The sequence below is a fragment of the Anomaloglossus baeobatrachus genome, chromosome 5 (genome assembly GCF_048569485.1).
Source record: "Anomaloglossus baeobatrachus isolate aAnoBae1 chromosome 5, aAnoBae1.hap1, whole genome shotgun sequence".
Lineage (NCBI taxonomy): Eukaryota > Metazoa > Chordata > Amphibia > Anura > Aromobatidae > Anomaloglossus > Anomaloglossus baeobatrachus.
Window position 1 is genome coordinate 387,671,715 of NC_134357.1, and position 26,795 is coordinate 387,698,509.

General features: G+C 48.1%; 1 protein-coding gene across 2 annotated transcripts in view; it reads right to left on the reverse strand.

Annotated features, from left to right (window-relative positions):
* Positions 1-592: 592 nt before the first annotated feature.
* PCGF2 (polycomb group ring finger 2) overlaps positions 593-26,795 on the reverse strand; it is a 29,659-nt gene continuing 3,456 nt past the window's right edge. Inside the window, exons 1-10 of one of the 2 annotated variants that reach the window (XM_075350103.1) lie at positions 16,168-16,310; positions 8,917-9,064; positions 8,564-8,660; positions 7,927-7,982; positions 4,352-4,402; positions 3,751-3,862; positions 3,609-3,651; positions 3,395-3,493; positions 2,406-2,486; positions 593-1,530 (exon numbers count right to left, since the gene is read on the reverse strand). In XM_075350103.1, the coding sequence (XP_075206218.1) occupies positions 1,222-1,530; positions 2,406-2,486; positions 3,395-3,493; positions 3,609-3,651; positions 3,751-3,862; positions 4,352-4,402; positions 7,927-7,982; positions 8,564-8,660; positions 8,917-9,028 (960 nt within the window). In that variant the 5' untranslated portion in view covers positions 9,029-9,064; positions 16,168-16,310 and the 3' untranslated portion in view covers positions 593-1,221. Of the gene's footprint in view, positions 1,531-2,405; positions 2,487-3,394; positions 3,494-3,608; positions 3,652-3,750; positions 3,863-4,351; positions 4,403-7,926; positions 7,983-8,563; positions 8,661-8,916; positions 9,065-16,167; positions 16,311-26,795 lie in introns of those variants that run through there. The other variant, XM_075350104.1, reaches the window with a different exon arrangement.

Here is a 26,795-nt window from a genome sequence, read left to right on the forward strand (position 1 = left end):
AAGCGCTACATGCAGCTATGACTAGTTTGTAGTGTGACATACTGCTGACGGTTTCCCTTTAAAACATTTGATAGACAGCCCCCACTAGAGGGAGCCTACACATGCAATGTGATGTGATAATACAGTATGCAGCAAGCTCCCCCACGTGGTGGCTGTAGGCAGACAACATGCATTTTTTTATATCTGTGTCTATGCAGATGATTTGGGACCAAGATATACATGAGCACGGAATTTTGAAATAAAAAAATGATAATGATATTAAAAAAAAAAAAAAAAAAAAAAAATGGGATATTTACATTAAAATGTCAAATTGTTAAAGTACCATATAAACATCAGATTGTCTCTTCAGGGAGGAAGGAGACGAACTCTAGTGCCACCTATTGGAAGTAGGAATCCTACAAGTCAAAAGTGACCCTTTAACAAGCCTTTCATACTACTTAGCATTTATTGCCAGATCAGAACCTCAATTTGCAGACACGGTGTTTCGGGGTCATTGCCCCTCGTCAGTGCAAAGTATGAGATCTGATCTCAGGTAAGAGTTGCACACAATTTAGAGTTTTATCACAGAATTAACCATAATCAAATGCACAAAAACAGTTTGGATATCTTTATTTATATTGACAGGTAGAGACACCCCACAACCCCAAAAATCCCGCCCACAACAGGTACACAAAATGCTTGGGGTGGGTTCATATGAAAATTGGGGTTGGCGGACCCCATTGTGCCATGTTATTATGGTGCTACTGAAGGCACCTTGAAAAACATACATTCAATAGCGCAATAAGGAATGTGGCGCCCCCTGGAGTGCACGTCTTACATAAATGGCTAGCATTAAAGTCCTCCGGTCACATTACTGTTCATGTCTTTCAAAGTTCACGCAAAGTAAATAACTTATTAACCACCCTGTAGAGATAAAGTCTTGCAGTCGGCCAGCCCCAGTGATGACCCGTCAAGGCAGGTCCCCTTCATTCAGAGTACAAACGTGTAACAAAACTGGAAATAGTAAATCAACCGGTGTGGATCGGGCAACGCCGAGTTCATATGAGCATGAAACAGACTCGTCCCAACCGCTTATAAATTATAAGAAAAAATTACAAAAGATTTTAAGTGTAAGGAGGGATTAAATTACTCTTGTCCATAGAAAATAAAAAAAGTTTTGTTTTTTTTACTTTTTTTTTTTAAATATATACATATGTATAAAAGACTCTGGAATTAAAATTCTCAAGTGAGAGGGGGTCCAGGAACCCCATTGAGCGTAACTTTACGCCCTCGACTGGCAGAGTGCCCATTATGGATGGTGGATGCGGGGGCGAGTTCAGTGCTGGGATTTGGAGAGCCTTGGCATGGTGTGGCGGGGCTAGGGAGAGAAGAGGAGGTAGACGGTATTGGCGCTGGGCTGCTGGCCTTGTCACTGGTAGAGTCCCCCTCTGACGTTGTTCCACGGTTGGCTTCTTGTAGGCTCCTTGGACGACTAAATCGTAATCGCTTACATGTTGGTTGTACGCGGTACTTCAGAGGTAAAGGACCAGTCTAACCAAAAGAGGAGATATGAAGAGGAATCAGAATACCAAAACCTGTCACATTACAATTATATTTTTGTTCACTGGAGCAATGCTAAAGTTTGCTGTTAACCGCACATAATGCCATAAGTGTAAATCTGTCTGTCGATTGAACCTGCCAACTTGCTAAGGTATACGAAGGGGCACTACTGGCTCCCTTTGACAACAGAAACAAAAACTAACTGGATTACTTGTGTCCGGTCCTTTGATTTTCAGATGAGACAAGTTGCTGCCACAATTTAGTATGGCAGCTGCTTTCTATACTCTGGAGAACATGTGCATGCACGTCGTGTGTATTTGGGTGGTGGAAGAGACACACATCTGGCATTTTGCTGGATTGCTGGATCTGGCACACTCCACTACAGTGCAATACTGTACAATGGCATCGCGGCAACCTCCAGTCACATGCTGTCATGTGAACCGAGCATGTGAACGGAGCTTGCCGCGATGCCATTGTACAGTATTAACATTGTACTGGAGTGTGCCGGATCCGGCGAAATGCCGGATATGTGAAACAGCCCTAACTATTTAATATGTATGTCCAGTCTAACTCCATGGCAGATACTGGTTTAACATTAGGTGGCCTCTGTCTTGAGAGCAATAAAAGAGACCCAGAGGTGGGCTCAGAGCAGTATAAACATGGGAATAGCTGCCAAGATGTTCACCTGACTGTCATCTGTCACAACTACCATGCTTGGTCCGGCTGAACATTTATGTTTCTTGGAATAGGGGAAAAAAAAAAATACTCCAGGAGTCACTGGGGCATGTTGAAATCTATAGGCGGCTAGGTCTACAGATTGTCCGTGTGTACAAACAGCAACATGCACCTAATAGCAAAGCACTTACCCGTCCCCAGGGGTATATGTAAGCAATGTCCATTAGTGTATAGTAGTCCTTCAGCAGCTCCTCCTCATACAGAATCTCAACCTGGAACCAAAAGTATAGGGTAAGACTTCACACAAGGAATCAGGAATGTAGTGAGATCATGTAAGACGTCCTAAGAGACCAATGCTTATTCCAGAGGTCACAGATTAGATTAATGTACCACGCCAGTTCTGTATTACAGAACTATTTAATATAAATCCAACAAACAAGAATGCGGTTCTACACTACCTTGCTGAGCTCTTTGTGGTGCCAGGGGGAGTGAGCTGATCGGTTCCTTCCGTTAAGTGGAAAGAAGGGAGATGAAGTTTACAAGCATCCATAGGAGTAGAAAGTCCACGGCACATCCAGTAAGTTTCCCAAAAGTGCTTTATTTTTATTCCATGTGTGCATTAAAAGAGCGGGCAGAGAACTGGGTGCAGGTCTCTAAAGGACAACGGCCGTTTCGTACCTCCGAAGAGGTACGAAACGGCCGTGGTCCTTTAGAGACCTGCACCCGGTTCTTTTAATGCACACATGGAATTAAAATAAAGCACTTTTGGGAAACACTGGATGTGCCGTGGACTTTCTACTCCTATGGATGCTTGTAAACTATTTAATATAAAGCTTTGACTCCAATCACCAGACATATTACATCCGAAGAGCACTGTACATTGGGACCTCCGAAGATGTCATTTCTTTAGACTCTGTAGCTAAGTGTTTCCCCAAAAATAATGTTGTTTTCCCATCGAATGTGATGGGGTAGCACTAGGAAATGATTGCATTCGGATTGGTTGAGGTCCGATTGCAGGGACGACTACCATTTCTGAGTCTGCAGCGGTCCCTACGCGAGTTCCAATACTTGGACCCCGATTGATCAGAATAAATAAAAGATATCTTAATGATCACAATCAAAGATGGGAAAATCCTCATTCTCATCACAGCGGTCACTAGGCTTCTATTTTGGCTTGTACCTTATACTTGCTTGGGACGTCCATCTTGTTTCGTAGGAATTTAGCGAGGTGAGTTATGGTCATGGCTGCAGGACAGCGCAGGAAACGAAGGCTGTTCCTCTATCAGGTGAGAAGTGGAAAGTCAGGCATATAAAACAACTCCACAAAATATAGAGAGAACAGATCTTAAGGGTCAGCTAGGTGACCATACATGTGTCCATGCCTTCCTGCTTACCTTCTCCAGGTCTTCACTGTCTGGTAAGTCTTGTGCCTCATCCCTAGTAGAAGTAGAGATGTGGAAATCGAACATTAGAACACCAGGACTAATGACAATGACTCCTACACACACAGTATATATCCTCAGCCCATCTATATACCTTGCATCCTCTGAGAACTGGATTGATAGACTGATGCTCTCCTCCTCGTGCACCACCAGTTCTCCAGTCTCGGTGACTTTATCCCCCTGTTCGGAGCTGGAGCCAGTGTTAGCTGTAAAACATGGACACACGACAGACGGATCAATATGGATGTGGTGTTATTCCATTAGAGGGTCACTGTATTCCTATATATCTTGATGCTTGCAGTGAATTTCCATATTGCTTGTTCTGTTTTGCTTGTATTTAGTCACATATCTGCGTGTGACATTTTGAGAATGTATGATAATGTAGACTGCTGACACCACTCGGGGACCAGCTATGGGACTTTCTGCACTGCTGTTTTCCTCTGTTATCAGATATGCCCCCTCTTTGGATTCGCAGGTTATTATGGAATAATATTACGGGTGTTATATGAATGAGCTCCGGTGTGACCGGATGGTGGTTTACTTGTCTGAAGACATTTCATATGGATCCTCAGCTTCCTAACTTGCAGGACAAGTACGTATCAGAACACTACCATTGCAAATATACTGTAAAACACAAATCCTTCCAGTGTAGGGTGGGGGACAGCTGTGGTAAGACACGTTCATGGGACACACACCTTCTTTACGAGCGTACGAGGCGTAGAACTCCCTTCGTCGCTTCATCTCACCTGTGGAGGAGACAATAAATGACCTTCAGGTTTCGCACTGCAACACGTCACTACTATCCAGTGTAAGGCCGCTCTTATACCATACTCATTTTATCCTACATAGAGTCCTCTTGTTAAAAATTGGAACAGATCCCATAGGATCTTGTCCTCTTGAAAATAAATGAGTTTCCTACTTCTTTCTGATTGGATCCTACATAGGCTGAAATGTTATGTTCACTCATTAAAGTATATGGGATTTTTTTTAATCATGTATCTATTTTTAGCTAAGAAGCATTTTTGCAATTGGGTTTTATGTGTGACCGTTTGGCTTCTACAGCTTCCAATTATCACAGTGCAGACTACGACATGAGTTAGCAGAATACATCAGCGAGCTTGTCTGCTCAACTATCTTCTAACCCCTCATAGTATAACCACATCTGCAAGCAGTTTGTATCTTCTTCCCATGTTTGTGTGGGTTTGTTTTGGGATCTCCGGTTTCCTCACACACTCCAATGTCATACTGATAGGGAATTTAGATTGTGAGCCCCAATGGGGACAGTGATGGTAATGTCTGTAAAGAGATGTGGAATTAATGGCGCTATATAAGTAAAATAAATAAATTAATTAATAAATAAGCTGATTTATGACGACATCAAAATATTAATTTAGGCCTAAATAAGCTTAGGAAAAGATAAGGGTTAAAGAGGGTTATCTGGCTTTGGGAAAACAAGTCACTGCAGCTGCAATTTTTACTACCCCTCTCTGGGTCCATTGCTGAGTCTCCACTGCTGCTCCCAGTGTCAGTTATGGTCAGCAGCCCACATCGACAGCACTGCAGCCAGTAACTGAGCTCAGCGAGTAACCTCTAGTTAATGGCACAGTCCGCTCAGAGCCTTTGCGTTCACTGACTGTGTAGATGTGACAACAGCACTACAGACAAAAGCAGATCCTGGGAGCAGTGGTGGAGACTCCGTAATGGACCTGAGGAGGGTGAGCAAAGGAAAGTCTGTTTTTTCTGCAATAAACTATAGCCAGGAGACAGGTTTTTCTGAAACAGGTAAAACGTCTTTAGGCTATGTGCGCACGTTGCGTCGTGTCCCTGCAGAAATTTCTAGAGCGATTTGAACAGCACATTAGAGCTTCAAATCGCTGCAGAAACACTGCGTAATGAATGCAGTGAAAAGCCGATTTCATGCGCTCTGGATGGAGCCCCCACCATAGACAGAGCGGGGGCTGCATCCAAAGCACATGGAATAAGTGACATGTTGCTTTTTAGAACGCAGCGATTTGGCAGCATGCAAATCGCTGCGTTCTAATACGCCACATGTGCATGGATTATGCACAATCTTCATAGATTGGGGACGCAGGACGCATGCAGTTACGCTGCAATGCAATACGCAGCATAACTGCATGCAAATACGCAACGTGGGCACAGAGCCTTAATGACGAGTCAATAGCAGATACGCCGGTAACTACTTCTGCGATAGAGGCGATAAAGTCAAATTCTCCAAAATATTTAAAGAAATTCTACTGGAAATATTCTGTATAACCAAATACCGGCATTTCAGTAAGATCAGTTTCCAAGTCCTTTAAGATAACCTACAGAATTTGGGCAATTTTCAAAATATATGTAAACTGGCTGATGTCTGGAAATAATGTGATAAGAAGGATGTATTTTTCGGTTTCAGTTCGCGTTTCCCCCACTACTGAGAGAACGCTCATTGTGCCAGCCACCTGTACTTATTATTGTTGGCACTAAGAAACTGATAGCTTTCATTCATCAGCTATGCCATGAGCAGATTTGTAACAAGCACTTTCCTCTTCTAGGACCCTTTTATTGGGCTATATGGGATTATGTAATTTATCGGCCGTCTTATGTGCCAGGCAGACTTCTTGTGGATTCACAGGCACAGCCTGAATCTCTGTGCCATCACTGCCTGATTGAGGGCACCTAGAGCTCTGTCTTGGCACAGAAGCATGACCCATTCATACCCGCATGTGATTCTGTCCCAGCGTCTCATCTATATTGATGAACCTCCATTGCAAAGTGGAAATCAATAAGAAATAAAACATGGCTGGATCAAGGCGGCTCATATTCCTGGTTTCCCGAAGCTGTAGATAGAAATGATCTTTGGGGACTAAGGTGCATTAGTATGGCAATGAAAGGAAAATGTCAGGAATCCTCATCTTTTACAGGATTAATGGTCTGTCTGATAGTAGCTGAGAAGTAAAGGAGTGGAAATCTTACATGACACAGAACCAGGAGCAGACATAGCATTGGTGCTACCTGTGCAGCCACACAAGGGCCCTAGACGTAATGGGGCCCACTGCCACCTCCATGGCAGCTTCTGTCAGACACAAGAACTGGTTCATCACAACGTGCTGTTGGCCTGGAAAGGAGCCAGATACTGTCCATGCACAGGAGCCCTGTTCCCCTGCGGCAGAACTACCCTAAAGCTAGAAATGATCGCTCGTTCAGTTGATAGCTTTTACCGTTGACCCCCGTCCATGTGTTCTATATGGGGAGAGTAGAGTAGGTCGCTATCAGACACCTATGTCCACGACTTATGGGACATCACCTGTCAAAGGAGACCCCATACACATTAGATGGCCATCTAGTTCCCCTTATGTCGGAAAGCTCAGCAGACATTACTCTAATGTGTAAGCTTGAGAGTGAATCAGACAATGGCATATTAACATCTTGCTCATGGCTGGTTTATGAAGGTCGTTCTGTACAACAAGGCCATAAATTATAACAACTCAAGAATCCATCTCCACCTTCATCTGAGCTCCACAAAGCTATGTTTGGTACAATCAAGATTTAATTACTATATTTGACAATGACTGAAAGAAATTCAATACAAAGATCAACTTTTTCACTGATTGGCATCTGATAAGCATGGATGGAAAGGGGAACAAACAAATCAATCAATTTTAGAACAAATCAAGCCAGACATGTCACTCGAAGAAAGTATCACTAAGCCACGAGCTGCCTACTTTGGACACATGATACGAGGAGACCAGTCACTGGAGAAGGACATCATGGTCGGAGGAATAGAAGGAATAAGGTGAAGAGGTAGATGAGCAGCCTGATGGCTTTATACTATCATGAAAACAGCAGAGAAGACCCTGGTGGACCTATGTAGACTTGCACAAGACCAGTCTTCCTACAGAGCGTTCATCCATCACCATGGCTCGAGATCGAGCTGAAGGCCGTGTAAAACACACTAAAAAAAAAGACCATTTATCTCACAAAAAAGTATCAGTTGCCTTAAAATCGTTAAAATTGGCCCCTCCATGCTCTTAATGTGTGGCCAGTATAAGGGCCGACTGGGCTCTGGGTCTTGATGCAGGCTGTAATGCACCAGTCTGAAGCTGGTGATAGGTATGTATTATTGCCGGAGTGGCTTGAAATGCGTAAGTCGTGTGACTTTACTGTGTGAATAGAACCACTGATAAAGATATCCAGTCTGCGGTGATGGTGTCCTTTTCCCTTTGAGTGATACTAGATCTTACAGATGCCAACCCACACAATGTGCTCTCACCTCTGAAGAGTCCGGGCACGAGCTTATATACAATGTCTTGTAAGGTTTTATCCGACCTAAACAAGAACATAATGTAAAAACATGCACAATCCATACTAATACAACATTCACCATATTATACAGCAAGGTCACCAAATAATATAGTAGGATCAACAAATATGGGATCATTTTTAAGGGGGGGGGGATTTATATAGTTTTCAGTCTCTAATATTGAGATCGTTATTGCAATGCAAGTGTCACATCCCAGATTTCCTACATGGTACTGAGATAGTAGAACACAAAATACATCACGATAATGAAACATCCTGGATAAGAATGACGTATCCTACACAGGCTGTAATGGTGGCCATGTAATAGTCGCACTGCTTTCCCAGAAACATATCGCAATAGATGAATGTCTGCAAGTGAAATCATCTAGTCCCGGCTGATATTAGCACTGTGCCTTATGGTTATATAGGAGCTACGCCTGATCCCGGCTAATCCCAATAGACTCTACTGACTGTAATAGGGTCAGTCATGGGGCTGACACTTTGGATGACAAGGAGAGCGGCAGACTAGAATATGCTTGCCATCTAAAGTACCATCCGGCAATAATGCCCAGGTGGAAGTGATGAGCTGTTACTTCAGGGATACACACCTAATGCTCAGAAGTGGGCGTCCTTTGTGCACCTGAGAGTCACACATGGGGCAGAATTTGTGGGCTTCTAAGTAGCGCAGGATGCATGTCTTGCAGACTGTAGAAAGACAAGAAATAATTAGGCATTAGCGTGGTGGCGTCACAGTGTGCAAGCTGGCATATAGGAACAGACCACTAGTCACTGCTGACAGACCCCCACACCTAGGAGGATGCAGCAAAGCATTAGAACCGTTGCTCGTATTTGCCCTGACACAACCAGATGTAACGCTGCCATGACAGACACGACGCTAATGCAGGTCAAAACCCTACTGTAATAAACCCATGCTACGGTATAACAATGTGTCACTACTCACAGGAATGCAGGCACTCCACAATGGTGGCAGCATCGATGAAGTACCCTCCACACAGTGCACACATAAGGTGCGGGTTCAGCTCCGTCATTTTGATCCGCATGGTCCGATGCATTGTGCAGCAGGGGGAAGGGGTGTGGGGAGGGGGGCTCTGCAGAAAAGAGAAAATGGAATTTATTAAATATATGCAAATCTAAACTGCAAGCAGGAAGGAAAGGGTTAACACTGGCACGCGCAATGTAAATAAATACCATCATCGGAAAGAAGGGAGCGTAGACGTCTCCTGTGGTATCACTAGGCCTCTTCTTTTAGAGATGGCTGGAAGTGCTGCCCCCTGGAGGATATGTAGGGAAAGTGCAGGCCAAAGTATTGAGGGAGAACAGACACGAGCCCCATAAGATTCCGGGACTTGATCAGGATATATAGATCTCTGATGCTCAGAATCGTTATACAAAAAGCAGATTTCACCCACCGGCAGCCTCCGTATGTATGTATGTATGTATGTATGTATGTATGTATGTATGCATGCATGCATGCATGCATGCATGTATGTATGTATGTATGTATGTATGTATGTATATGTATATGTATATATATATATATATATATATATATATATATATATATATATACACACACACATATATACACACACACACACGTCTAATGACAAGACTCCACACTGCGCCCAGCAACAACGCAGAGCCAGCAACAACACAGCCCACAGCCGGACACGCCAGGCGGCAGCCCACAGCCGGACACGCCAGGCGGCAGCCCACAGCCGGACACGCCAGGCGGCAGCCCACAGCCGGACACGCCAGGCGGCAGCCCACAGCCGGACACGCCAGGCGGCAGCCCACAGCCGGACACGCCAGGCGGCAGCCCACAGCCGGACACGCCAGGCGGCAGCCCACAGCCGGACACGCCAGGCGGCAGCCCACAGCCGGACACGCCAGGCGGCAGCCCACAGCCGGACACGCCAGGCGGCAGCCCAGAGCCGGACACGCCAGGCGGCAGACCAGAGCCGGACACGCCAGGCGGCAGACCAGAGCCGGACACGCCAGGCGGCAGACCAGAGCCGGACACGCCAGGCGGCAGACCAGAGCCGGACACGCCAGGCGGCAGACCAGAGCCGGACACGCCAGGCGGCAGACCAGAGCCGGACACGCCAGGCGGCAGACCAGAGCCGGACAAGAGAGCATCGGATGCGAAATACTAATGACACGGAGCCAAACTCTGCTGTGAGTGTGAGCCGAGTGTCATTCACTGTGATCAGATTCTCTCACATTGAAAATCTGAGCACACGTGCGAAGAAGGAAATATTAATTTGTCCATCTTCTCCATCGCCTGTCTTTGCATATATCACATTGCACTCTGATAACATCAGTGCAGTCTGATGTTTCACACGCACATAGACTTGTATGGGTGCGAGTGAGCCGATCTACACTAACAATCACAGCATGCTGCCATTGTTTCTTATGAAGAATCGCAGATCTGCTCTGCATCATTGATTAACATTTGTCCATATGAGATTTTATCACATTGCACTTGCCCGATTACAGCACCAATGTGAACGAGGCCTAAAGCTGATATAACAAATGTTAACAGCAGAATCATATAACGATGGACATCTACTATATTCACACTGTGTCATTACATCACGTACAGTTCCGGCAGAATTGCATAGCACCGTAAAAAGCTAAAGAACCCCTAAGATTCACACAATGTGTTTGGAAAACATTTTCTTGACACTATTTTCTGAAAACAAGATAAATCGAGGCAATTTCAGTACGTTATCAGAAAATTGCAGCAGAACAAAAAAACATACCAAACGTATTGTGTGAACACAGCCTCATAATACTGTACTGTGACTACTCTCCTATAGTCCTGCTCCTATTACTAAGCAAAGGAAATAATAACCAGTGCAGCGTTTAGTGGTTGATGCCACAATTGGGTTAGTGGTGTTATGTGGGATTCCCTCCCGGGAACACTACAGAAACAGAACGCTCTGCGGAGTAATGAGAATAGTAGTGGGGTCTTACCGCCGACCAGTATGAGCCACCTCCTCAGAGCCCGGCACTGGTGACTATATACAGACAACGTACAGGGCCCAAGAGGTGCTCACCCAGCTGTCTGTTGACCACACATCCCATACCTGTCCCTTCCATACTTTCCTCCGGCATTACTGTAATTCTGGTGTTTAATTTGTGAACCAGGAGGCTCAGAATGAGCAAATATTCCACATAGAGTGAGCACAGGAACAAACATGGTTTGCAGCCATAAAGATTTCAAAAATAATTCTAGGAAACCGCTCCTAATATGAGTTGATGGCACCACATGTAAAAGAGAACATGGCCATGGAAAATACTGGTGCCGGATCATCAGATAATTTACTATCAGACAGCTACACACATCCATTTATCCCCAATAACTACTAAAGGGGTTCTTGGTTATAAAACACGCTCACTTTCTAAGAAGGTGCCCCAGAGATCAGATGTACTCTGTAAGAGAAACTTAACCGTAAGTGCACCCCCACAGGACAAATGTAGAATTACACAGTGGGTTCCTCCAGAGCAAGAGACTTTACAACTGGTTATTCCCCAAGATAGCAGGTTATTCCTCATGTGTTGGAAAGGGGATAACTTAGGACTAGTGATGGGTGAATAGTAGCTATTCGGGTTTGGATTATTCGTAACGAATCCCATAGTACTATTCCGGTATTCACCACGAATAACGAACCTAATTCAAGTCAATGGGGAACCCAAGCATGCTTCTGGGAGATCTTCATGAAAAATGCTCGGGTTCCCATTGACTTGGATTAGGTTCGTTATTCATGACCAATACTGGATTAATAGTTTGGGATTTGTTATGAATAATCAGAACATGAATAGTTACTATTCGCTCATCACTGCTTAGGACCAGTCCTGAAACCAAAGCTTTGGAATACCAAAACCGAGCTTTGCAGCCCCATCTTGAATAGAGTGGAGGTGCGCATACTCGACCCCCGCTCCAGCCATCGTCTACGGGATTGTCTTAAGTAGGGTACGGCACGTGGCTGAAAGATGGGGATCCCGAACAAAGTCACCTCCTCCACTGATGGCGTATTCCCATCTAAGATAGTCATGGCATATCCACAATCTGGCACATCCCCGACCCTCATCTCACTGTCTGCACATCAGCGCTCATTCATGAGGATACGCCAGAAATGTCTGTGATGTGGAATATCCCTTTAACAGAGAAAGTAATAAAGTAACCCGATTCCTCACTTGTGGCTCCAACAAAATAACACCCCCGCCCCCTACAAAAAAGGGGGCAAATGCAATAATATAAGGGGTCCATAGTGGATGAAAGTTACGGTAGTTTTCTAAACCTGCCAAGTGGTGAAGACATATGAAGGTTTCCACTCCTAATCCTCCATGGGTCTGCCATATGCCCAATTATCAGACATTCCAGATTACAAAGTGTCGAAGCTTATGTTTGGAGAACTAAAACAAGTATGAGCGCTCGTGTACACCCCTAATAATCACTCAACAATCAGTTAATCAAGTGATCAATGAAATACAACATGTCTTGGCTCCCCCAGGCGTCGTCACCCAGCTTTCCCAGAGTCCTGATCAGCAAATCTGCCTAGATACATAGCGTGGTAAATCAGGGACATATCAGTATATTAGTTAGGGCTTTTCATAGTGTGGGCTGGAGGAGTGACAACTCTTGTGGCAGCAGCTGCTTGTCACACAGCTTTCCGATAAGCAGAAGTAGGATGATATAGACGTCGTCTTGGTTCTCCCAGGAGAACAGTCGGCTCTAGCACCGCCAACCCCATCACACGTGTGAAAAGGTCAGCGCTTGATAAGGATGTCCTCCACTCAAAAACACAAGTCCTTGAGTCGTCCTCTTCTGTCAGCCTGTTCTTCAGTACATCTGATCCTGGGAAAGCTGGGTGAAGCCACCTACAATTCAAGCTGGGGCTGTTCCCAGCTTTCTCATGGTAGACTTGCCATGCAAGAATCTAGTAAAGCTGGGTGCCACCGCCAGCTCGGAAAGCTGTTCTGGCTGTCACCCAGTATTGGATACAATCCGTCAGATGGAGGATTTAACAACTTGATAGAATTGGACGATTCTTGGGATTTATGTTGTACATTTTTTGGCTAAAGTTTGTAATAACAGTAAAGGGTAACAGATATGAGGGGTACGCTATAATCGGTCACTGAGGTGACCCTGTAGGGGGTACGCTATAATTGGTCTCTTGAGTCACCCTCTATGGGGTACGCTATAGTCAGTCACTGATGTCACTCTCTATGAGGTACGCTGTCATCGGTCAGTGGAGTGACCCTCTATGGGATACACTATAATCGGTCTCTTGGGTCACCCTCTATCGGATAATTTGGTCACTGGGGTGACCCTCTATGGGGTATGTTATCATCGGTCACCCTCTATGGGGTACACTGTAATCGGTCACTGGGGTGACCCTCTATGGGGTACGCTATAATCGGTCACTGGGATCACCCTCTATGGTGTACGCTATAATCAGTCACTGGGATCACCCTCTATGGTGTACGCTATAATCAGTCACTGGGATCACCCTCTATGGGGTACGCTATAATCAGTCACTGGGATCACCCTCTATGGGGTACGCTATAATCAGTCACTGGGATCACCCTCTATGGGGTACGCTATAATCGGTCACTTGGGTCACCCTCTATGGGGCACGCTATAATCGGTCACTGGGATCACCCTCTATGGGGCACGCTATAATCGGTCACTGGGATCACCCTCTATGGGGCACGCTATAATCGGTCACTGGGATCACCCTCTATGGGGCACGCTATAATCAGTCACTGGGATCACCCTCTATGGGGTACGCTATAATCGGTCACTGGGATCACCCTCTATGGGGCACGCTATAATCGGTCACTGGGATCACCCTCTATGGGGCACGCTATAATCGGTCACTGGGATCACCCTCTATGGGGCACGCTATAATCGGTCACTGGGATCACCCTCTATGGGGCACGCTATAACCGGTCACTGGGATCACCCTCTATGGGGCACGCTATAATCAGTCACTGGGATCACCCTCTATGGGGTACGCTATAATCGGTCACTGGGATCACCCTCTATGGGGTACGCTATAATCGGTCACTTGGGTCACCTTCTATGGGGTACGCTATAATCGGTCACTGGGATCACCCTCTATGGGGCACGCTATAACCAGTCACTGGGATCACCCTCTATGGGGCACGCTATAATCGGTCACTGGGATCACCCTCTATGGGGCACGCTATAATCAGTCACTGGGATCACCCTCTATGGGGTACGCTATAATCGGTCACTGGGATCACCCTCTATGGGGTACGCTATAATCGGTCACTGGGATCACCCTCTATGGGGCACGCTATAACCGGTCACTGGGATCACCCTCTATGGGGTACGCTATAATCGGTCACTTGGGTCACCTTCTATGGGGTACGCTATAATCGGTCACTGGGATCACCCTCTATGGGGCACGCTATAATCGGTCACTGGGATCACCCTCTATGGGGCACGCTATAATCAGTCACTGGGATCACCCTCTATGGGGCACGCTATAATCAGTCACTGGGATCACCCTCTATGGGGTACGCTATAATCGGTCACTGGGATCACCCTCTATGGGGCACGCTATAACCGGTCACTGGGATCACCCTCTATGGGGCACGCTATAATCGGTCACTGGGATCACCCTCTATGGGGCACGCTATAACCGGTCACTGGGATCACCCTCTATGGGGCACGCTATAATCGGTCACTGGGATCACCCTCTATGGGGCACGCTATAATCGGTCACTTGGGTCACCTTCTATGGGGTACGCTATAATCGGTCACTGGGATCACCCTCTATGGGGCACGCTATAATCGGTCACTGGGATCACCCTCTATGGGGCACGCTATAACCGGTCACTGGGATCACCCTCTATGGGGCACGCTATAATCGGTCACTGGGATCACCCTCTATGGGGCACGCTATAATCGGTCACTTGGGTCACCTTCTATGGGGTACGCTATAATCGGTCACTGGGATCACCCTCTATGGGGCACGCTATAATCGGTCACTGGGATCACCCTCTATGGGGCACGCTATAATCAGTCACTGGGATCACCCTCTATGGGGCACGCTATAATCAGTCACTGGGATCACCCTCTATGGGGTACGCTATAATCGGTCACTGGGATCACCCTCTATGGGGCACGCTATAACCGGTCACTGGGATCACCCTCTATGGGGCACGCTATAATCGGTCACTGGGATCACCCTCTATGGGGCACGCTATAACCGGTCACTGGGATCACCCTCTATGGGGCACGCTATAATCGGTCACTGGGATCACCCTCTATGGGGCACGCTATAATCGGTCACTGGGATCACCCTCTATGGGGCACGCTATAATCGGTCACTGGGATCACCCTCTATGGGGCACGCTATAATCGGTCACTGGGATCACCCTCTATGGGGCACGCTATAATCGGTCACTGGGATCACCCTCTATGGGGCACGCTATAATCGGTCCCGGGGATAACCCTCTATGGGGCACGCTATAATCGGTCACTGGGATCACCCTCTATGGGGAACGCTATAATCGGTCACTGGCATGACCCTCTATGGGGTGACAGTCACGGCAGGTGATGGTGGGTCATTAGTCACCGGCATTAGTTATTACCGGCCAATTCCCCCTTTACATGTAGACACATTGATTGGTAGGGTTGGAAGGAACCTCAAGGGCCATCGGGTCCAACCCCGGCGAGTGCAGGTTTTCCTAAACCATCCCAGGTAAATCCATTTCCATGGGAAATGATGGAAGAAATGCCGGCAATAGCCGGAGACCCCAAAACACTGCAGGAGGGGACCCGTCTATAGGCGGCCATATACGTACTGGGGCGACACGACATGGGCCACCGTAGATAAACCCTAATAATTCATCACTGTACCCGCCATGTACAAATGAAAAGTTTGCCATGTAGACCAGGACATAGCACAGCGTAAGCGGACGGTGGCCATACAGGTGAGGGGAAACCAAGTTCCTGTAAGAGTCGCCTGTGTCTGGCTACAGAGGAGGGGTGCAATCCCCCCAGCATTATATAGGGGCACACACCACCATCCCCCACAAATCCAGGGCTGGGGAGGGGGCAGGGACACAGCACTTCTGGGGCCCCCCACACTCCAGCTGTGCCCCCACAAGGCGCACATCCTCCAGGGTCCGCCCCCGGTGCCCTTACCTGATGATGCTGCTCTCTCTGTGGTCCGCCTGTCTCCAGGATTATGTCTCCAAATGGCTCTCCCCTCCCCCTCCAGCCCCGTCTAGGAGCGCTCTCCTCCCTGCCTGTCTCCCCTCCCTTTGTCTCCCCTTCCTCCCTTCTTCTTCTTCTTCTCCCCTCTCTTCTTCTTCTTCTTTTTTTTTACCTTCTCTCTCAAAATGGCTTTTTTTTTTTTTTTGCAGACAAGGACAGGCCCCGCCCCCCGGTCATGTGACCTCCTTCTCCTCCCTGGGGATTTCAGCAAAGGGGGAGGAGAAGGAATGGAAAACAGGAGCCGGGATGTGTGGTGAGGACAAAGAGCCAGACACTGCCAGACTGTGTGTCTAGTGCTGCCACACCGTGCCCTGCCACCCCGAGCGGCGGCCTGCCGGGCACCCCCTGCCCCCTATACCGGCCCTGATTATTAGGGTGTGTTGGCTGGCTCTGCAGACCACCTAATAATGTGCTGGTGGGCTGTGGGCTGCAGGCAGGCTCTGCCCACCATTTATCACGTTTTTGTTGTTTTTTTTTTTCCTTTTGTGACATTTTTTTTATCACATGGAATTCGTTGACATTTTTAGCGCCAAGTTCTGCAAAATGGCACACATGGGGTTAATGACTCTCCCCTAAAGTCACAATGCTGTCTTTTATGTAAGTTCTTTTTTTCTGCCTTCTTTAAGAGAAATAAGTTGGATGATCCTTCAATTATTGCGCGGAATTAAAATGAGATTTTGTACTTTACTAATTGCGCAAAAATGTAGTGACATTTTGAAAACGTGCAAATGATGAAATAGGATAAGATTTCTGGATAAGAAACACCACGTCCACAGCAAATAAGACACATATAGGGCTCGTGGTACACGACTGTGGATGTGACCGCGCTTCACACGGCGCTGCCGCCCTATGGTGGTGCTATAGAATTAGCCACACCACCGCGACAAGCAAGTAATCCAACCTAGCCAGGTTTATCACTTTGTGCTGCTTTTGGTTGCATTAGTGGAGGTGTCCACATTCACTTCTATAGGGCCACGATGGCACACTGATAACATATGGATGGCACAAGGATGGAACATTTCATGACAGTGATGGTACATGAATGACACACTGATGGCACACGGGTGACACACTGATGACACACAGGTGACACAGATTACACACTGAGGGCACACTGACACATATGGCACACGGATGAACATGGATTACACACGGGTGGCACACTGATGGCACATAGCTGACACACTAACACAAGGATGCCACACTGACGACACACTGATAAACATGGATTACACGCGGGTGACATACAGATTACACACTGAGGGCACACTGACACAGATGGCACACGGATGAACATGGATTACACACGGGTGGCACACTGATGGCACATGGATGACACGCTGACACACGGATGCCACACTGACAACACACTGATGAACATGGATTACACACGGGTGGCACACTGATGGCACATGGATGACACACGGATGCCACACTGACGACACACCGATGAACATGGATTACACACAGGTGGCACACTGATGGCACATGGATGACACACTGATGGCACACTGACACACGGATGCCACACTGATGGACACGGGTGACACACATTACACACTGAGGGCACACTGACACAGATGCCACACTGATGGCACATTGATGACACACTGATGAACATGGATTACACATGGGTGGCAGACTGATGGCATATAGATGGTACAGTAACACACGGATGCCACACTGATGGACACAATGACACACAAATGACACAGACACACAAATGACATACTGATGGCACACGGATGACACACTGATGGCACAGTGACATAGTGATGGACACAGGTGACACACAAATGACACAGACACGATGATGGCATAAGGAGAGCACCAGGATATAGAGCAGTGCATGTGGTAATGATTGCGCAGCAGCGCTGGTATATGTGTGGCGCCCTGGACAAGCCAGGATGTCACAGGTACTACAACAACACACCCCACACCCCGGCTAGGCACACCTAAGTCAAACACAAATCCTTGTTGCCTTCCTCCAGGGGCTGATGTCCACACCAGGGGGTGGGCCAGGCAGTTGGGCCCGCCCACCGAGGAGTTCACAGTCCTGGAGGCGGGAAAAGTAGGCAGATGAGTTTTGGAGTTGAAGTGGTAGAGGAGCAGCCTGACTGTGTCCGGGTGCGTGGCCCGGGCACATACAGCAAGGTTGGCAGACGGTGGTGACCGTCTGCAGGAGAGGCTGATTGGAGCAAATCGTAAGGACCGGGGACGGGCGGTGGCCCGCCGGTACCGGATCGAGGAGTGAAGAGAAGCCAGCACCATTCGGCAGGGCCTACGGATCCCGACCAGGCTAGGAGTCGCCGTAAAACTGGTCAAATCCGTTAGCGAAGGGAACCTCCGGGGTTTCCCAGCAGTCAAGACCCGATTGAAGGCAACAGCTCACACCGTGAAGGGAAACACAGTCACCGCCAAGGCTACAGTTCCCAGGGCCAGAGCCTGCGGGCAAAAGGGGCTCCATCAGCATCCATCCAAGCTGGGGAGCGGGATACCGGTGGGAAGCCATTGGAACCGTAAACACAACACAGGTGCAGGGAAAGGCAGTCACCATCAACCTACCGGGAGAAGAAACACCGCAGCCGTCTGTGGGACCCGTCCATCCAGCCGTTTGTTTTACCGGAGACTTTGCATTATTCATTGGCTGAGTGAGTACCACCGTGCCGTGCGGCACAGCGCTGCCCCCGCGACCCTGCACCTCACCAGGCCCCTTAACCCGCCTGTCATCCCTCCCCTCACCGGGCCCCAGGACAACCAACCCCCCTACCCACGGAGGGGAGAACCAACATCCAAGCTGCTCCCTGTCATCGCTCCCGGGATCCCCATCCAGAGCAGCGGTGGTGTCACAACCTCACCACAACCGTGGGTGGCGTCACGGACAATATCCCCAAACCACACACCACCCCCTTTCACTCACGGGCGAGGAACGCCGCTCGAGTCCCCGGGATCCGGCCCACCGCTCGAGCCACCACCGAGCAGCAGCAGCAGCCGGACCCGAGCAGTGGGTGAGCGCAGCGTCCCCTCCTCCGCCCGCGACAACTTGGCGTCACGAACAGGATCTTACCGTTCTGCCATCTGGTAGAGGTGCGCCTTGTGACCGCCGGAGGTGTCCAGCCGAAAAATTTGAGAAGCCGCCATTTTGGGCGAGAAAAATCCCCGCTCCAGCGTCTCCTCGAGCAGTGGAGGCGCGAAAGCCGAAACCCCACCCCTGTAGAGGAGGAGCCGGAAACAGACTAAGGGGGACGCATGGCGTCTGGCCGCATGTAGCCCGCGGCCATAAGAGCAGGGACGCCAGGACTCTGCAGCGATACTGGGTTCCTGGAAAGCACCATGGCCGAGATGTACAGCCCCACCAGCAACTCCGTAGTCCCCGCGCCAGGCACCGTGGCGTGGGTGAGGGACCGGACCGCCCCGCTGAGTGACCGTCTGCAGGCCCGCATGCAGCTCCTCCTGGAGGAGTGGGAGACCGACATGGCGGACGTGGTGGCTGCTATGCGGAGACGCGAGGTGGAGGAGGATTTGGAGGAGCGGGTAAGAGACCCACGCCCCTGTATTCCTGAGGGATCGGCCACTGCGGCTGGGGGGCCCGGCCTGCGCCCGCTCACCCTGACTCTTCCCCCGCTACCCGTGTTAGCCGCTGCCGCCCCGCCACTAGGCCCGCTACCCGTTCAACCGGTAGCGATACCCTGCCAACCCGCCCCGGCGGACCAACCGGCTGCAGACGCTCGGGGCCGCCCTGAACCGCTCCTGTGGGAGCCGCCGAGACCGTGGTCCCTTAACGAAGGTATATCAGAGGCCCCGGCAAGGATAACACCAGGCACTGTGCCTGAGTCCGGGACCGTGGCGTGGATGAAGGCCAGAGTAATTGAATTCAACCAACGCCAGCAGAATCAGATATACCTCATGATGGAGCAGTGGACCAGTGAGGTGGAAATGCTGGTTGCGACTGCCCCGATGTATGGGATGGGAGCAGATGTGACGGAGCCGACGGGTGACCCACGTCCCCATGTCCTACCAGGACCGGCCACTGCGGTTGGAGGGCCCGGCTCAGTCTCGGCCCTCGCATTGGCCCTGCCATTACTCATGAGGCGCCTCGGTATCGACCAACCTGACCTGCTGCCCCGTGCTACCACAGTAGAATCTGACGTGCTGGATGTCGGAAACCTGGAGACTGCGGCAGCTGGCAGCAACTCGCCTGACGCAGGGACAGTTGATAATGACTCCGTCCCTGGCGACGAGCCCACCTCTGAGTTCGAAAAGACGAGTGAGCGCCTCCGCTATGAAGGAGGCCCGGTGGTTTTCTATAGTCCGCGCACCGGTGGAAATGGATACCGGGCACCTCTCTCCCAACAGGCCTGTCACTGCATGTTCGAAATGTTAGTAGCAGAGGATGAGGCCACCTTAGAGGAAGAGTCAAAGTGATGGCAGCGGAGCCCCACTGCAAGTTGTCCCCGTTGGGACCACCAGTTTGAATGTTTTTAAATGATAAGAGCAAATCAACCGAAGAAGTAACCTGATTGAGGTTTTGATTGAACCGGCCGTTGCCGGCAACTGTTGTTCCCGTAGGGACTGTCTGCAACCCTTGCCGTAAAACTGGTCAAATCCGTTAGCGAAGGGAACCTCCGGGGTTTCCCAGCAGTTAAGACCCGATTGAAGGCAACAGCTCACACCATGAAGGGAAACACAGTCACCGCCAAGGCTACAGTTCCCAGGGCCAGAGCCTGCGGGCAAAAGGGGCTCCCTCAGCATCCATCCAAGCTGGGGAGCGGGTTACCGGTGGGAAGCCATTGGAACCGTAAACACAACACAGGTGCAGGGAAAGGCAGTCACCATCAACCTACCGGGAGGAGAAACACCGCAGCCGTCTGTGGGACCCGTCCATCCAGCCGTTTGTTTTACCAGAGACTTTGCATTATTCATTGGCTGAGTGAGTACCACCGTGCCGTGCGGCACAGCGCTGCCCCCGCGACCCTCCACCTCACCAGGCCCCGTAACCCGCCTTTCATCCCTCACCGGGCCCCGGGACAACTAACCCCCCTACCCACGGAGGGGAGAACCAACATCCAAGCTGCTCCCTGTCATCGCTCCCGGGATCCCCGTCCAGAGCAGCGGTGGTGTCACAACCTCACCACAACCGTGGGTGGCGTCACGGACAATATCCCCAAACCACGCACCACCCCCTATCACTCACGGGTGAGGAACGCCGCTCGAGTCCCCGGGATCCAGCCCACCGCTCGAGCCACCACCGAGCAGCAGCAGCCGGACCCGAGCAGTGGGTGAGCGCAGCGTCCCCTCCTCCGCCCGCGACATATGCTGTGCGCCATACTTATCACAGAGAATAGCAGTGGTGACACTTCTCACAACTGCAACAAACAATTGTGATTTCATTGTGGAAATGCAGATTCGTGGCACGTTCCTTCCTCCTTTTGCATTGCACAGTGATACCTCCAGTAGTGGTCAATTTCTGCTGATGTTTTCACTTTGACAAGGTGATGAGATTTGAGAATAAGGGACTATTAATAGACCCTGAGGAGGTATAAGGGGGTGCATGCGTAAGTTTGCTTATTTGCAAATAGTTTTTGGGAAATAGTGTTGGCACTGCAGCATGCAATACGTACAGAATATCTGGAGGAAAGTCCCCTGTGTGCACGAGTCCAGCAGCTGTATATGGGGGTTTCTGACGCTTGCGCATGGATATGTATACCTTATATAGATAAATATGACAGGTGCAGATATGTCTTAAACAAATCTCCGCTGTGAGATCACACTAAGGGTGTCAGATATAAATGAGCTCAGTAGTTGGCACTATCAGCTGGGGTTGCATGTGATGTGTGGCACTGAGATGGAGATGGGAGTCTTTGTTATTACACACATGGTTTTTGGGTCAGTGTTATACTGTACCTCCATGTGCCACCAATTTTACATCTGGGCAGGCAGAAGTATGTAAAAAAAACGAAGATTTGCGTGATTACACATGATTACACCATATTACAGAGGCATTCGTCCCTATACGTATTGCTTCTATGATATAATATGGTGCATGATGAAGACATCAGATGGAGGCACAATATAGATCCATCCATATGTAATTACCTGTAGACTAACGGCCCCGTCACACACAGAGATAAATCTTTGGCAGATCTGTGGTTGCAGTGAAATCATGGACATATTGTTCCATTTGTACACAGCCACAAACCTGGCACTGATTGTCCACAATTTCACTGCAACCACAGATCTGCCACAGATCTGCCACAGATCTGCCACAGATCTATCTCTGTGTGTGACAGGGCCTTTAGGGTACATGCCTGCTGCCGTGATACTGATCAAGAACATGTCGTCCGTAGGTCACGCTAATGCTATGTGCCCACGTAGCAGATTTTCTGCACACAAAACTGCATGTTTTGGCAGGAAAAACACAGCAGAAAAAAAAACACTTTTTTTTATCACATTTTCACTTTTTTATGTTTTTTACATTCTTGAGCTGTACTCCCACGATCGTCGCCAGGTCTAATGTTACAGCTGAGACCCGGCTCTCACTGCCAGGAGTGGTGCCTGTGCCGTTTACGACAATTTAACCGCCTAAATGCTGCAATCAATCGTGCTTGCCGCATTCAGGAGGCAGGGAGAGAAATCACCTCTCCCTGGCGATCGGGTCCCTTTGATGCGATCACAACGACCAGATCGCTGCCATAGCAACCATGGGTCATCACCATGACGATCCCAGGTTACTGAGATAAGGATCGCCTCACAGACCATGCCAGATGCATGGTGTGTGAGGCGAAGTGTCAGCCTTGAGAAAGGTTCTTGTAACCGAAACGTGGCTATCACATCACATGGGCCAATAAAGGTCTAACTTTTCAGCAATGTGTAAAATGCTGCCTTCTTTTATATTTTTTCTATGTATTTGCAATTGAAAGGTTGCTTGGGAGGCCTTGCACCCTGAACTTGACTAAGTATTCAGTGCTGCTCTATATTTTCTTTTTTTCCAGATAGATGTCAAACACCTATATATTTTGGTAGCCAGCTATGGTAAAGCAGACAGCTGCAGCCCACAGCTAGTAGCTTTGCCTTGGCTGGTAATCCAAAACAGATGTGAACCATGACTGGTTTTTTTAACTATTTATGTATTTATTTGCTTGTGAACCGCTTGAGGCTGTGACGATTGGTGACATCATGAGCTCACCACTGTTCAGTGCCACGATTCTCACACAAAGTATTGAGAGAGCCGGCAGCATTGAACTGCGGAGACCTCATGATGTCAATGATGTCACCACTCGTCAGAGTCGCCGGCTGTCCCCATTCCACTGTGTGATCCACTTGCTGAGACCTGTAGTGATCTCATAAGGTCAGCGCAGGTCACTACCGGTGCCGGTTCTCCCACACCACAGCGAAAGAGCCTGCAGTGGCTGCTGTGCCCAGCTATGAAGTTCGTTCTCTGAACGTTCTTCATATGCTGGAACAGTGAGTTTGGAAACGTTGTGGGACCTACATATGGATTACGGGGGACCTGACGTATTAGGATGGGGAGTAAATTGCTATCTCTTGCCTTTATGTCTTTATTAATTCTATCTTTTTATGTCTTTCAGGTTTGCTTTTGAGGAACGTTGTGGGACCTCTTTGTGGATTACGGCAAAACTTAAAGGCTTTTTTTTTTTTAGAATAAATTGGTGAATGAGGGCTGTTGTTGGGGGGTGTTTTTATAAATAAAAATACATCTACTAGATTAGTAATGGGGGTGTCTGATAGACGCCCACTCATTATTAATACCAGGACTTGATACCAGCTGTCAATTCACAGAGTAGAACCATGTCAATTCACAGAGTAGAACCATCTCAAGGAGGATCACAAGGAAATGGACAGCAAGTGACTTAAATATGAGTGTCTGAGCAAAGGATTTGAATACTTATGACCATGTGATATTTCAGTTTTTCTTGTTTAATAAATTTGCAAAAATGTCTACATTTCTTTTTGTTTTTCTGTCAAGATGGGGTTCGGAGTGTACATTAGGGCTCATTCTGACGACCGTTCCGTCTGTCCTGTTCAGTTCCTGTTTTTTTGCGGACCTACTGACAAGACCATCTTTTCAATGTCTTTTGTGTAGGATCGGATGGCACAGGGAAACACTTCCGTGTGCATTAGTTCCTACAAAAAAAACCACATCGGATGCTGTATGTGCGTTCCGTTTTTATGTAACATGTCCTACTCTGTTCCATAATTGTGGATCGTGACACAATACAAGTCAATGGGTCTGCAAAATCCATAGAAGCCACACGGAAAGACTTCCATGTGACTTCCTTCGGGTGCCCCTGCAGTCTGTGTCCCGCTCCCCCACCAGCCCCGCAGCTGCTCACATTGCAGCGTGTCAGCATCTACTAGCGCAGCAGTGTCAGCAGCTGCAGGAATGACGAGGAGATTAGCAAAGTTCATTACCTGGGGTGATTAAGTCCTGCACTCCTGGCATCAGCGCTCATCACTGACTTCTATACCCGTCGCATTCTCATATCAAGTCTCTCGAGCGGCCCGAGACTGTGACTAGCGGTGACGTCACGGACTCACGCTATACTTCGCTGTGAACGCGGCGGACAATGGAAGTCAGTGACGAGTGCAGGAATGCAGCAGACTTCATCACCGCCGGTAATGATCTGAGCTAACCTCTTGACGGCAGCACTCTTCATCCCCTGCGGTGACCTGGCCTGACCTAATGATGTTAGCTCAGGTCACTGCACTGCTCTCCCCGGCCAATGGGGAACATTCTGTTCTTCATGGACTGGGACAGTGAGTAAGGATTGTCGAGGGACCCCTTTATTGGATTGGTCCGGATTTGTTTTGTTTTTTTTCCAATAAATTGGTGAAAAAGGGAATGTGTTGGGAAGTGTTTTTTCAAATAAAAACTTGTTTGTCGTCTATTTTTTTTTTATTACTGACTGGGTTAGTGATGTCAGGTATCTGGTAAATGCCAGAGCTTCATGCCAGATGACATTACACAGCTGGTATCTATCCCCCATATATTACTTCGATTGCCACCGCACCAGGGCATTCGGGATGAGCTGGGTAAAGTCCTGGGGCTGTCAGATCTAATATATGCAGCAAATCCAGCCGGCTGCTGGCTGATATTTTTAGGCTGTGGGGGCTCCCAATAACGTGGGTCTCCCCAGTCTGAGAATACCAGCCAGCAGCTGTGAGGCTTTATCTTGGCTGTTATCAAAATTAGGGGGAACCGCACGTCGTTTTTTTTTAACTATTTATTTACTGTACAATATAGACCCGTCCACCAGCGGCTGTGATTGGTTGCAGTCAGATAGCTGTCACTCAGCGTGGGGGTGCGTCTGACTGTAACCGATCACAGACTCAGGTGAGCGAGGGAAGCAGTGAATATGTATGAGCCTAAAGAGCGTCCGGCTTCGGAAGAACAAAGAGTTGCCGCGGGAGCAGTGTGAGCCACCCCGTTGATCGGTGAGTATGTAGTGCTTTACATACCTCTACCCCTTTGCGCCAGATTCTGTTCCCCATAGACTTTATATGGGGACCAGCATCTGGCCAGATACCCTGGACTGTATGTAACACTCCTTCCGGTTTTTTGGCGATCCGCAAAAAATGGGAAGTCACACGGATGACACATGGAATGCGACGGATGCGATTATCACACGGATGTATCTGTGGACAAACAGGAACATTTTTTGCGGACTGCAAAAATGGAAAAGTCATATAAATGTAGCCTTAATGAGAACAAAAATAAACTTTTTTGTATTTACCAAATAGCTGCAATGAAACAAAGAGTGAAAAATTTAAAGGAGTCTGAATACTTTCCGTACACACTGTATAAGGAAATGACCCAGCTCAAAGTGTTGGATCTGAAAATAACATGGTATTACAAAGTGACCATTTCTTTAAATTCATGCTTACGGTGACAACTTTACAACTAGTCTTGCTTGACACAAGACAGATAAAAGTTGTAGTCAGCCACCATTGAGGTGCAAAGATCTATTTAGGCACTGTATATACAAAATGGTGGCAAAGTTTTAATCAAAGATACTTACAAAATAGTTTTTTTTCATGAAACAGATCATTAAAGGTTAATTGATAAAATCATAATTTGGTCTCAGTTTTCTCTTAATACAGAATTAATAAAATTAAACAAAACATTGTGCAGCCAGGTTATAGCACATCTATGCTATGCTAAAGATCTCACCGATACCGCTACATTTACACCTAATGACCCTATTTAAGTCATAAAAAAACAGTTGAACATATAACACTGTCTAATAAAATATCCCCATACCTCCTCACTATCCTGATAGCCATGCTGTAGCACAGCTCAGCTATTCTATGATCATCTCTGCTATACATTCATAGTAGAAAATCTTCATAAACCAACTATGAAATTTGGTTTGTAAGTAATAATGGATATTGGTCAAATAGTGTGCCACAGTTACTACATTCAAAACTATCAATGGTCACCTCATCTATAGAAATATAAATTCCCCATGTTGAGATCTATCTGTATCAGAAAACATTCAAAAGAGCAGAGGTAGGGACCTGCAGCACTGATGAGA